The sequence below is a fragment of the Amblyomma americanum genome, chromosome 3 (genome assembly GCF_052857255.1).
Source record: "Amblyomma americanum isolate KBUSLIRL-KWMA chromosome 3, ASM5285725v1, whole genome shotgun sequence".
Lineage (NCBI taxonomy): Eukaryota > Metazoa > Arthropoda > Arachnida > Ixodida > Ixodidae > Amblyomma > Amblyomma americanum.
In genome coordinates, this window is record NC_135499.1 from 71,994,363 (window position 1) to 72,008,134 (window position 13,772).

Consider the following 13,772-nt stretch of genomic DNA (forward strand, 5'->3'; position numbering starts at 1 on the left):
ATATCGCATGCCATTTTATTGCCATTCCCAAATCTTCTAATAAGATTCAAACATTTGAAACATTTATGCAGTCTGGAACAACTCTCAAGCATTAGCTAAAACCTGTGTTTTCCACATCTCTAATCGCATTTAACGCCTAGTTCCGTACCCTATCCTTGTTTGGAATCTAGCTAGCAGTCTTGATGATTATAAATTTTTATGGTGCAAGGGCATCTATGGCCAAAGAGCGCCATGGCACAAGGTATTATCGACTTCTCAAGGTGGGGTCAAAGACCCATTTCCCAAGCATTTCACCCTAAATATGCCGAGCACCAGACCAGAAGAAAGCTTGTACCCATTGTATCACTGGTGGGTACCCGGCGGCAACTGGGGATCAAACCCCGCACCTCCCGCATGCGAGGCGGATGCTCAACCACTCGGACAAAGCTGCAGTAGCTAGCAGTCTTAAATGTTGTTTTCAGCACGTTATGCTTACCTTATTATATAATACATGCCTAGACAACTAGACTAGCCAACTGCATTTCTCAACGCAGGTTTCCAATAAACGCTGATTTACGAGACTAACCAAGGCAACGAGAAGGTGCCCACATATTAGAGAGTGAAACATTTCAGTCAGTTGAAATGAGTCTACAGAACTTCCACCAGACACTTACTGAGTATCGACTGAAACGCCAATAAGCAAACACAGGTTTTCGGTTCTAGTTTTGAAGGCCGCCTGGGGTGACATGAAAGGCTACACTTCTTTTGCAAAACTCGAGATCGACGAGCATTATCTTCTGTAGTTAACTAAACCTCACGCGATGGGTAGTGCTCGATGGCATAAAGTGTGACACTATGTCGTTGCTGTCACAAACGATATGATAATACACTGAGAAAAAATACAGCCAAAAAACAAGCACAGAGCGCTCGCGCTAAGAGCTATCGAGCGGCACAGAGCAACGTTTTATGCTGAAGTGAGGGGTGTGAATTATGCCACAAAGCTAGGCCTACAATTTCGTCTCTTACCTTCAGCGAACAAAACGAAGCCTGCAGGATTCCTCGAAAGGATTTCGATCGCAACTGTAACCATCTCGGTGAGATTTGGTTTCGGGGAGTGAGGCTGGCTTCGGCTGATCCAATAAGGCATGTCATCACTGTCGAAGAGTCCTGGAACATCAGCCAAAGGGAGAGAACTGCTCAGGTGGTGGACCAAGAAAGCTGTTTTCTGATTCAAGTGATACTGATGAGTCCTAAGCTGCAGCCTGAACCTCTAGGACAATATGAACTCCTGGGCCTTCTTAACCACATTCCTAAAAGGAAAACGCGATAGCATTTAGGTTGCCTGCTGTGCCGTCTAGAATAAATGTCTAATCCCAAGAAGCACACAGCAGGGGGCCCCAGTGAGTCCCACATAGGCAAATGGGGCTGGTGCAACTGCTAGAGCCCCTACGTTGGCCCCTGTGAGAAATAAGGGGGCCAGTCCAAATTGGACTTGCCCCTGTTGCTTCTACATCGCTCCCATTAAAGTGTTCATCGCTCATGCCACATTCCTACTTAAGGTCACATCGGTCAATTGTCGGGTACTTGAAGGCACATAAACATTAATATGGGCTGTCTGCTCGAAAAAATCTCTGCTAGGCCAAGTGAGGCTGCCGGCACGTAAGCACTGTAAACCCACATAGACAGTGGCGGGGCTGGGAAACCCGCGTGCCCAACTGCTGTCCACATCGGTCCCTCTTAGGGAACATGAGAGCAGATGCAACGTCAATGTGGACTTAATGCTGAAAAAACCTCGGCTAGCCCAAATGCGGCTGCCCGCGCGAACCCACTGTCGGTCCAACATCCGTGCAGAGGCTAGAAAGCAGGGGCGGCCAAATGCTGCCCACATGGGTCCCTTGTAGTGTACTTCTGGGCAGAGAAAATGTCACTGTGAGCTCTATGCTGGAGAAACCTCTGCTAGCCCGAATGGGGCTGCCCACACGAAACCACTGTAGGTTCCCATAGGCCGAGCTGGGGCTGGAAAAAGTGTGCGCCCAAATGCTCTCCACATTGGTCTCTTGTAGGGTACTCGAGGGCAGGTCGAAAAGAAATATGGGGTCTGTGTGGGACAAACCTAATTAAGTGTAATTGGGGCTGCACACACAAAACTGCTAGGATCTCACATCAGCCGTACCGAGTCTGGTAAGCTGGAGAGCCCATAAGCTGCCATCATCGGTCCCTTGTCGGGTTTTTTTATTGCAGATGCTGCACAAATGCGGGCTCTAGGCGAGAAAAAAAGTGGGAAGCCCGAATGGGAAAACCGATTCATTGGCGCAGGCGGTCCTACATCGGATACAGCGGGGATTCATCCGCCGACGTAGCTCCATCGCATTACGCATGCTTGTATTATGGGCGTTTATAACTTACTCTTGTAGATACTTTGTTATATAATTCCCAGCATCTTTTCTCGATTAATTCAAATTATGAGTTTTGGGTTCCTGTCCTCAAATAAATTGTCCAATAGAATCAGACCATGCACAGGAATTACTGTGCCCAATTACCAGGATGTCCTGGCAAACCTGAGACTCTCGAAATGGCATTATATTTTGGAACACAAACATGGGCTATCCGCGCAACGCCCAACAATAAGGTGCGTTGCCTGCACAAAATGGAACCCGGGCACATTGTGGGCAGCCCACACAGCCCATTTTCCCCTTTGTTTACAGTGAAAATTTCGCTGGGTTAATTAGGTCAGGATTACAATGAAAAAAGAACAATGCATTGTAATATGCCTTGACGGTGCAGTGGGAGTGTGGGGTGGGTCTGCCCCTAAAGAATCTACATCGTCTTCCTATGGGGACCATGTGGGCTGGCCCTTATAGGGCTTGCCCTTTTAGCACCCGTGTCGGTTCTAAAAATTTCGAATAGGCTGAGATGAAAACCTATCGTTGGCCCTCAAGGCCTACCCACATCTCACCAATATAGGACCAAAATAGTCACGCGGTGTTGATGACGTCACAACCCTTTCACTCGCATTCATAAATTGCGGGCAGTCCTCATACACCTACTGCCACAGCGGTGCACTGTCCCGGCAAGTTACTGTTTCAAACATAGCCACCGGAGGGGTTTGTGAGATTCAGGTTCCTGTTCTCGAGCTCCAGTAATGGTCATGCCCAACAACGCGATGGGCAGGCGGCAACTACACTCAGGTGAGCAGCGGTAGACAGTTTTCTCACAATCCGTTTGGAAGGTTTCCTTCTTGCAGGTGGACAACTTGTGATGACTTCACAAGGTCAGGTAGCTTCTCTCGACCGATTAGGTAATTTCATGAGGAATTTCAAATTTCTCCGCGCTTTGGCTTATAAATTTAGGGTCACCTGACTGACAACGTCATCAGGAATTTTACTAAGTAGAGAGTTTCGTTACGCACAACCCTGAAATTTTATAGAACGTTAGCTTTTACACATCACGTTTCGAGATTTCCTGGGCTTTGCTACCACACTGAGACCACAGCACCATCTGTGGCAGCAACTACTCATCACGTTTCGAGATTTCGTGGTGTCTGCTACCACTCTGAGTACACAGCGCCATCTGTGGCAGAAACTAGAAAACAGCACATCTCGCATGGAGACTTGTGGCGCCATCTTCAATAGCATTGTAGAAACAACCGCCTGCCGCGTGCTAATCATGACGTCATGGTCCAATATAGTGGATAGAGATGGAACTATGTGAGTATGACATCAGGGGACGAAATGGCAGCATATTTTCTGTTTCTCGAATCTAAGATCGCAGCCATTAAAATTGGCGGTGCCCTCCCATCCATTCCCCTCTTTACCACTCCACCCCCCAGTACCACCCCCCAGTATAAAGTCAGGGGACGAAATGGCGGCATAGTTTCGGTTTCTTGAGTCCAAGATTGCGGTCGTTAAAATTGGTTGTGCCCTCCCATCCCTTTCCCACAGTGTGTTTGAAGAAGGACATGGATGTATCTGCCTTTAATCTAATTAATATCAATTCTAATACTCAAAACAGCTAACGCGTTACGTCGTCTTCCATACGGTGGCGGCCTTTTTCTCAGACCACAGCCCAATTACTGTCTCATTAAAATACTTGCTCATGCTGATCGAACAGCTTCACAATTATTGGTGCTTCTAGGTACACAATATGCCGTATCTTATTTTGTGTTTATCATGTAGAGCAGGCCACTAGATGTAAGAATTCTGCTCAAATTTCAGCACCAGAGTTATAATCATAACAATTCAGTTATAGTCGGATGTCATATAACTAATCACCTACGAAACACTTTCAAGAAGTGCCGTTGTGGAGTAACTTGCACTGAATGGTGTATGCTGTAAAGAGAGCTAAGGCCTGGCGACGGGGCGAACAAAGAAAGTGTGACGTGGAAAAGCACCATAAATTAGCTTCGTTCCCTATGGCTGAACGGATACATGGGGTACAGTATGGCCCTAATGAGAAACACGGCACCAACAAAGTAGGTGCGCGATGATTTCCTGTTGCTGTTCGAGAGCAAAGCACATATATAGATACATCAGTCAGCCTTATCAAACGGCAAATTCATGAAAGCCTGATGCATTTTTCGCTGCTTTCGGCCCTGTTGAGGGCTTCGCCAACGTTAGCATTGCTCAGTTCTGTAATACTTCGTGATCTGCAAATGTCCGCATGATGCAATCAGGGACGCAATCGGTGCTTCGCTTTACCAGAATAGAGATTAAAACAGACTTTAAAAAACGCGCCTTGGGAGCTTTAAAATACATGAGCCAATTTGCCCGAGCTAACAATTTCTACATGTGAGAGGGATGTCGTGCAGAGCGTATCTCAGACAGGTGACATATTTCTTGACATACACCTTAAAAGAAACACTTCGGGAGCATTCTCCGTTGGCTAAGTTTCAACGAGAGCCAAGCTTCTTAATATGAGTGGCTGTAACAATAACACCTGCCTCATATGAAAGGTGTCCAAAAATACGCTATAAAAGAAAGTCATCTACTTCGCAGCCTAAATTGTTGCTAAATAACCATGCAGCCGTGAGGAAGCACTGATTGCCTACACTAACGAGTGCGTATGCTCGCAAGCCAGCATTGTGCAATCCTGTAAGATGCGAACTAAAACAGCTTTCAAACTCATGCTCACTTCACATCGACAAAACGGCCTTTGGATGGAATTTGCAGGGCCACTTTTAGCGACCTCAGCATGTGACGCAGAGAACAGTATCGCCAGAATAGAAAGAAGATGCAAATGTTAATCCTAGGTCCAAAAAGCTTAGCTTATCATTTCAGGATTATCTGGCATCAACCCTAGTCCTTTCAATTTGGCGCTCAACACACCATTCAACTGCGCTACGTTCAGTGGCACCCGAAAAGCGGGGCAAAATACTAAATACCCTTCAATAATTCTAAATATCTTAATTTTGTGAACATCTTTCTGGGCACTGCCTTCGAAGAAAAGCTCTACCATGCTTCTTAAGCAACAAGATCACTTGAGTCAAGCGGTGAATGACGGATAACATATTTATTCCTTCTCATTTCGGATAAGAAGATGGCTTATCTATCCATTTGACTCATTCATGAAATTGACGTCTCGAAAATCATCAGGCCGCTTTCTTGGAAAGAAAGCATTCCACAGAGGCCTGTTTGGTTGGCAAAAGGGTTTAATTTAAAGTTAGAAGAGGAAAGCCAATTAAAAACTGAAATTGCACTCATTTTAATTTAAAGTTAGAAGAGGAAAGCCAATTAAAAACTGAAATACCACTCATTTCAGAACCTACTCGGTTGTATCATCAGGTGCGACTGTGGTCTAGGTGCAACTTGCCTTTTTAAGCCCTTCTTTAGTCAACTGTCGGGTCACTGGCCGTAGACTGCATGTAAAAGGGGGGAGAGGGTTCCAAGGAAGCGGTTAACAGTTCCCGTGTCTGCTGAATATACAATGACTCAAGTAAGAGCCTCCTGCGCGGACGCGCCTCGGTGTCCAGCAGAATGCTCCCTTCGAAGCGCACCTTGTCGTCACATGCTTCGCTGTGTTCCGCTGCCGCGCTTCGATCTCTCTTCATAAGTATGGCATCCGCTTTGTGCTGCTTCATTCTGTCGGGGAAGCTCGTGGTTTCGCCAATGCACGAAGTCGAGCACTTCGAGCAGATCTTCTTACTAGCCTTATGCCTTTCCTTTGGGGTGACGGTCTTTTTTTTTTGAGGGGGGGGGGGAGTGTTCGCACAGAAGGCTGTTACAAGAGGTATGATGTATTCAGCAGACGCGATAAATTATTACTTGTCCCCTTGAATGCCTTCTCCCCCTTTTACGTCCACGGTCTATGGCCAGCGACCTGACGGCTCACTTAACGAGGGCTGAAAAAGGTGAGCTATAACTCGCCCGGAAGTCACACCTGAGGAAGGAACTGCGTAGGTCCTCAGACGTCGCGTGTCATTTCAGTTCTTGGCTGGCGTTCCTTTCTAACCTAAATTAAAGTTCACTTAGTTGAGTGTTTCTGCGCCGCTTCGTGCCACCATGTCCATATAATTTCTTTTTCGCCGAAGGGCAGCAGAGCTGGTTTGCATTCAGCGCTCATGGTACGAGTGTTTTGTAGCGAAAGCTACATTGGCCACTAACTCGCATTCTCACCTCGATCGCACCGCACCACGTGACCAACCGCGTAACTGGTCGCGAGACGAACCACGTGACAACAACTAGCCAGACAACCAGACTAACCTGGACTTCCAATCAAGATTAACAAAGGCTAACCAAGCTATGCCTTAGCTTTCGCTACGTATATCCTGGCATAGCTGAGCTAATCCACTGCCTTTTTTTTTGTTCGTGCCTCCGCCGCACAGTTTCATTCTTTATATATGTCAAAATACGACCGACCTACTGTTTGCGCCATCCATAATATAGGCACGACGCACAAGAGCGGATTGTGTATTGATTACTAATCCTGTTTTTCGAGGTCCATGCCCTTAACTAAAACTTTCTTCCTCAGAAATAGTAAAACATTCAAATATTTCACTGTACCCTTGACAACTCAACAACAGTGTCGAATTGTTGTCTGTCTTTAACGGAAAACTACGCAACCGCTTTGGTCGGAACGTAGGGCAAAATTACCTAGTAAATAGTCCGTAGACCGTGTGTTCACAGCAAGAAGCTCGGATCTGTTCCAGACATAATGGGCACTGCGCCCCTTTTTCAGTTCCTTCCACTTGTTGATCAAGTTAACGCCGTCGCTTCTTTCACCTTTTTTACCTTCTTCATCACATTCAGTTGAGTTGAGGAAGACTGACCGGCCTCCTCCCAGAATCACCTGCAGATAACCATAATTCATCCCTAAAATTTTCAATTTTTACTTGTGCATTATTATGATTGCACCAACAACCCCATGCAACATCATTGACCTGCGCATATTATTCGAATGAAAAATATTTTGTTGTGTGCCCTCATAAATACGACAGTTTAGTCTGAAGATCCATATCCGTAACACTTAAATTGCGCGGGAAATCTAGCAGGATAATCCAATGAAATAACACTGTGAATGAAAAGTGATCTTAAAAATACTATTACGCTTTCTGCAATGAATTCAGCCATCGGAAAAAAAAATCTGGGGACCCCTTATTTAATGCGGCCGAGACCATAGAAGAGACATGAACAGCAAACCAGTTTGACGCTGAATCTAAGCTTAGATAAGTGTCAACGGTCACCACGATCGGTGGCCCTCTAGCTAAAGTAAGCCATTATGGGAAAGCATTTCTTGACTTTTTTAAAAAGAACGTCTTCATGCGCAAGTTGGTAACAGTTCACCATTGGTTACAGGCGCGAAATAAGACACAACCTAAGGCAGAAAGGTGGGACTGAGCGCCACTCACAACTGTTTAATTCGAAGGCAAAGCGCAAAATAAATACCAGAATGGCTGTTCGGGCGAGTTGGTTTGCAATGACGGAACATATAGCGCTAAGACACCAGGACACCGTGGTGCCTCTTTCTTTGTTCGTCCTGGTGTCTTAGCGCTATAAGTTCCGTCAAATATGTACCGTCTTACATGCAAGGAATACAATCATCTTCAAAGTTGATATGATAGCGAATGGATGAAAAAATTGTTCTCAGCCTTATACAAAGATATAGACGTGTCGCTAACGCACTTGCTTCCTTTCTTTGCAATAAAAAAAAACCTTTGATTAATTTCCTAGCTTTTGTATCTTTGCTTTTTTCAGAGAATACGCACACCGGACTGAGAGAACTCCTGTGTGCGAATTCTCTCAAAAAGCAAAGATACAAAGATATTGCTACCTACTGGTTCCTCGAAAAAATGAAAAATAAATGAATGCGTGGCGTTACCCTAATTTCGGAACCAGGTAAGTCGTAGATAAGCTGCTGCGCGATGTCCTTGGCGTTGCATCCCTTGGGAACGGACTGCTGCCACTTGCGGTAGCCAGAGTGCGCGTAGGCACCCGCTGGGGAGGCGTCGGTTACCGTCGCGGTAGTAACGATGCCTGTCCACATGCCTGCATCCTGGGCCCATTTCATGATGCTGTGCACGTAAGTTGTGGTATCGTTGTGGCATTGCTTCGCCTGTTACGATGGAAACAGTTGCCACGGTAAACGTTGTGGCATTGCTTCGCCCATTACCAGGCTACCAGGGTAATTCACCTTTCTCGGCGCAGTTATGATTACCTAGATGTGTTTTAGCACCTTGCGAGGGAAAGCATGACGCCAACAACGGGAGTCAGGAGATTTCTTTTCGTTTTAGATCAATTAGAACTTCAGTCTAGAAACCATTCGTTAATATTAGCTATGAGGTGCATTAATGCTTAGTTTATTGAGTATATAGCTTCCCTTTTCTGCTCAGAACCACGTACAGATGAGCTCCTGTTGCTTTTGAATATCGCTGTATCTTAGTTGGTTGAATATTGGCCATCAAATATAGTAAATTTACTTACGTGCAGGTTTCACAGGAGTGCACAGGCATATTAGCGCGTGTTAAAGACGGCACCAAGGATCAAATTCTAGGAGGAGCTATTCTAAGTGCCTATCCACTTCTCATTTCATTTAGACTGACGTCAGCTTGACAGCTGCATTAGGCGAATGCAGGAAGGGACCAATCACACAATTCACAAGCTTGCGTGTTTACTTGTCGACTATAGGGTTCGCTACAGGACGCCGCACAAGATAACAATTGGTTAATATACGCAGCCAATGGAGCAGTCCGGTTACCAATGGGCCATTAATCCAGTCGCTTCACACAGAGGCTTGATAGCCGCAGTTACGTGACTGAACAACAGTGACTAATGTGAAAAGGCCGCGTGAATCAGAAATTGCAAATTCACAAATATATCCTTGTAGGATGCGGCGGCTGCTTTCAGCTATCGATGATCTGAACAGAAATAGAATTCGTGTCTACCTGTTTTACGAACTTTCACTGTGCTGAACAGAAGGCAACCATGCTGAACGTCAACTAACTGACCATTCATGAGTCACAAGTCCAAAAACATGGCAGCGTCGATCTCGAAATAAACCTCAAACGTTCTGTCTTTCTACTGCAACAATCAGACTTTTGTTGTGAAACGAAATCGCCTGTCATCGCGACAAAATTGATTCTATTGTGACAACAAGTGACAGCTGAATACTACGGAAGTAGTTATTGCAATGTCGGTTCTTTTTGTTACGGCAAAGATTACTGCTGATACTACATATCTAGCTCCTGAAATACTACAGGAATATCTCTTGTAACAACAGGAAGTTTTTCTCGAATTTTTCGATAAGACCAGGGGAGTGTAAGTGGAAGAGATGGGTGCGAAAAACCGGCTTCGGGGTTTTTACGACTCTATGCTCACCGCACCTTACCTTGCCAGCCGGCTACAATTCGACAGAACCTCTGCTTAACACTGGCAGCGACCTGTTCACTACTCAGTTCAAACGTATACAGCCATATCTGGAGTGATTTTTCTTTTTTTCCCTGTCATTTATTAAGGTGTAAAGCAGTCCAGAGCGTCAGGGACTCTGAGCTAAACAGCATTTAATTTCTGTGCATGCAAGGTTCCTTAACCACCTGCAATGATATTCCATGGTTTCAACTAACATATGCAATTTCAAGCGGATTTAGAACAATCACGGCAAGACTACTGTATTTATCTTCTACTTCAGTAATATTATTCCCTATTTCTTTATTCTTATTCTATTACTTGAATAAAGCGCAATTCTTTCCCTTATAAATAAAATGCTCCTCGTGCAACAAGCAGAGTTACTACGGTTGTCTCTGCTTTCGAGATGCGTCATCGAAACAGCCCTAGCGTTCGTTGTTGCTCTTTCCTATGTGACACTGCACATACCCAGGAAGGGAGACTGGCCAGGGTCCAGTGAGGAGGTCCAAGAAAAGTGGATGAACTGTTTGCAAGCTAATGAATGTACTTAGTTTAATAATTCAAAGATTAATTAAAGAGAAAAATATGTTGGCGACAAGATCATAGAATTTAATGAAAGGAAAATTCTCAGATGCCTTTAAATTTAGAAAATTTTGAATACAATTAGCAACGGAATCTGCGGGTAGCTGCTATGTAATCATGAAAGCATTAGCAAATTTGATGCAGCGCAAAACCGCACCAAAAGGAGAGAATAAGTGGGAGGGACAAAGTAAGTCCCAACTTTGTGATGGGTATTTCTAGATGCCTCCTGCTTTGAAGCGCCAACCTCCCTGCGAGAGAGTAAGAAATGTTCCATTTTTTCTACCTCTCCTCAAGCCTTGCAAAGGAGTCCGCATACATCAGGAAAGAATTAGGCGGGGGCCCTGCACGGCATAAGTGTCATCGATACCTCACACCGGTGGGAGTTTTGTTAAGCAGCACAGCGGTACTCCTCGGGGTCGCCGTCGTCATCAAATCCTGGCGAGGCGAGTGCTTTGGCTCTGCTGAAGTACCATTACCTCAGGCGAAAAAGGTGGCAACCTGCTGGCTTCGATAACACAGGAAACAGGCGGATCGTAGTTCGGCTTCAAACGGTTGATGTACGTAGTATCTCGCTCGGGACGACGCAGATCTTGGGAAGGTATGATTTGTTCAATAACTTATTCCACATGAAAGGTCTGGCATAGAACACGTTATTCCCCGTGCCATTTTGGGATTAGTTCTGTAGCAGGCCGGGTGTTGGTGGAAGAAAACCAAAGCCACGTGAGATAACAAGGAGAATGGCACGGGGCCGGCTTGGTGGTGCCTTGAAGATGTTTCTAGAGAAAATGTTCCTCCATCGTAAACGATCGGGCTAGTTGGCGGCATTTTTCTGCGTATATGACGGCTTCCGAAAGGGTCAAGAATTGGGGTACGTTTGGCAGACAGCGGTGAACGGTATCCACGGTGCATGCCGCCTCTCTACCGTATAGGACAAAGGGGAATCGTGCTCTGCATAGCAGTGTTATAGGTGTAAGTAACAAATCACAGAAAGCGGTCTCAGTTAGATTGGTCGGATGCGATGCACCTGGCGAGCATGTAGCTGAAGGTGGAGTTGTAAGGTTCAGTAATACCGTTCGTCTGAGGGTGGTAGGCCTTTTTCGAGCGGTCCACAATGCAGCATAAGTGAAGACGGAAAGACACGACCTCGGTCGCTGATCTGTTCTTTATGTACACAAAGGAGGAGAACCAGATGATTAAAAATGAAATTGCAAGCTTCACACGTTGAGACGGATGGCAACGGCGACGTATCAGCTGGACAAGTGAGAAATTCCGCTGCCACGATGACTCACCGCTTTCAATTCCGAGTGATGGGAAGAGCTCAATGGCCAAGCGATCGAATGGATAGGTTGGACATAGCAACGGCTGCATGGAAGCTGAGAAGTGATTGGCTGGCGTTGATAGTCGATTCAAAAGCGGTCGTAGTGATTTACAAAGCTCGGGTGCTTCACGAAAATGCAAAGGTTTGGGCGAATAAACCTTAATTAAAAGTTGACGCCTGTCCCTTTGTTTTCTTGTGCCTTCCTTTTCCCTGCGCCTTTTGCGCCGTCTTCAGAACCAACCTTAGCTATGAAGCAACTAGCCCAAACGAAAATACTTCTTAATGCATTACATGCAGCGCCTGCGGTAGCGGATTCGTAGGCGCGCGTAAGTACTTAACATGCAAGAGTGGCAGATCGGGCTAGTTGGTATTTTTCCATAATGCGATACAGCGCGAATAAAGACGGGGACGAAGCGAGACACCACAGCGCTGACTTCAAATGAATTTTTATTGCGGAAAGGGGATATTTATACAGGAAATGGAAGGGAACGCATGATGCCGCTACTGCTGGAATTGATACGTGGTATAAGATATTTAAAGGCGAAAAGAAGAGGCTGCAACAGCGCACAAGGGTGACTGCTAATAACAAACAACAACGCAGTGCAAGTCAATGATGAACGATAAGACCAGGCACCGGCATTTTGCAAAAAAAAACACAAAAACAAGAGCCAAAGGGTCTTAAACCGCAGTACAAGGCGAGGAATGAAAGTAGAGAGTAAAAAGCAGGGCACTAAGACTTTGCTAGGGGAAAATAAAGCCAAAGAAAGGTTAATAAAAGATCTAAAACCGTGTGAGAGAGATTTTAAAATTGCAGGGCCAAAAGGGGCAAATAAGAGGCTGCTCATTACATGGCGGCAAACACACCTGAAAACTACTAAGAGCCAAAAGGTTCTAAAATCGCTGAAAATAAAAACCGAATGAAGAAATCACCTAGATGACATCTGGCTCATATAATCTACTTCTCGTTTCGTCAGAGCGATCGAGGGAGAGCTGACACAGTCCTCTCCTAGTTTCAAAATGTGCAATGCCTCCATGATTTCGCGAGTGCTTTGATGGGCATTTTTATCTAGAACAGTGCAATCTTGAAACAACGGCGTGCAAGGGCGAGACGGACACTTCAAGCAATGCACTCCCAGGTTCCTCTTTGCTGTGTTGCTGACGTCATTAGAGTGCTCCATCAGTCGCTCATTAAGGCACCGACCAGTTTGGCCTATGTAAGCCCTGCCACAACTGAAAGGAATTTTATACACGACACCGACTTTGCAGGATACAAACGGTGAACGGTGTTTGACCGGGCAGGCTGGTTTACGCTCTGCAGGGGCGTTTACTCTGTGGCAGAGCTTGGAGAGCTTGTCAGGAGCCGAAAACACCACTCTAACATCAGCCCGCTGGCCTATTCTCTTCAACCGGTGAGACACCGCGTGCAGGTAAGGAATCACAACAACCTTGTTGTGCTTGTCTGGAAGCGCAACTTCGCGTATTCCTCCCTTGAGCTTCTTCAGGAGGCCTTCTGCTACCGAGATGAGAAGTGTCTTAGGGTAGCCTGCTGTTTCCAGCCTAGAAGACTGTTTGTAAAAGCTGTCACCCATAGAGTGCAGACAGGATTTCTTTAGAGCATTAGTAAAACACAGGTTCGCGATTCCGCGCTTAACAATCTTAGAGTGGGCAGAACTATAAGAAAGCAGGGACTTGCCCCCTCTCGGCTCATACCGCCAGCATAAGTGTCTTTCTACTAGAGAAAGCCTTAAATCAAGAAAGCATAGTGACCCACTCTCAGGTGTCTCATGTGTCAACATGAGAGGTGACAGGCACTGCTCAAAGGAGGAGAGAACACGAGAAACAGTACATGGAAAGGAGCAAACATTGTCAGCAAGTAAGACTAAGTAATCGTCTACAAATCTAAAACATTTTGTGACAACTGAAGGGAGTCGTTCAGCGAGCAGTCGGTCATGATGGGCAAGGTAGATGTCACTGAGGATGGGAGCAATGCATGAGCCAATGCACACACCTCTTTTCTGAATGTAACTGCTCTCGCCCCATTTAACAAAAGTGGAATT

The 13,772-nt window shown here is 45.7% G+C and overlaps 1 protein-coding gene across 4 annotated transcripts in view; it reads right to left on the minus strand.

Annotated features, from left to right (window-relative positions):
- The window catches only part of LOC144123056 (alkaline phosphatase, tissue-nonspecific isozyme-like), a 75,709-nt gene that overhangs the window by 13,307 nt on the left and 48,630 nt on the right, over positions 1-13,772 (minus strand). For all 4 annotated transcript variants that reach the window (XM_077655969.1, XM_077655968.1, XM_077655971.1 and 1 more), the window contains 3 exons: positions 8,293-8,526; positions 7,068-7,263; positions 1,006-1,146 (listed from right to left, as the gene is read on the minus strand). In XM_077655969.1, coding sequence (XP_077512095.1) covers positions 1,006-1,146; positions 7,068-7,263; positions 8,293-8,526 — 571 coding nt within the window. The remainder of the gene's footprint in view (positions 1-1,005; positions 1,147-7,067; positions 7,264-8,292; positions 8,527-13,772) is intronic.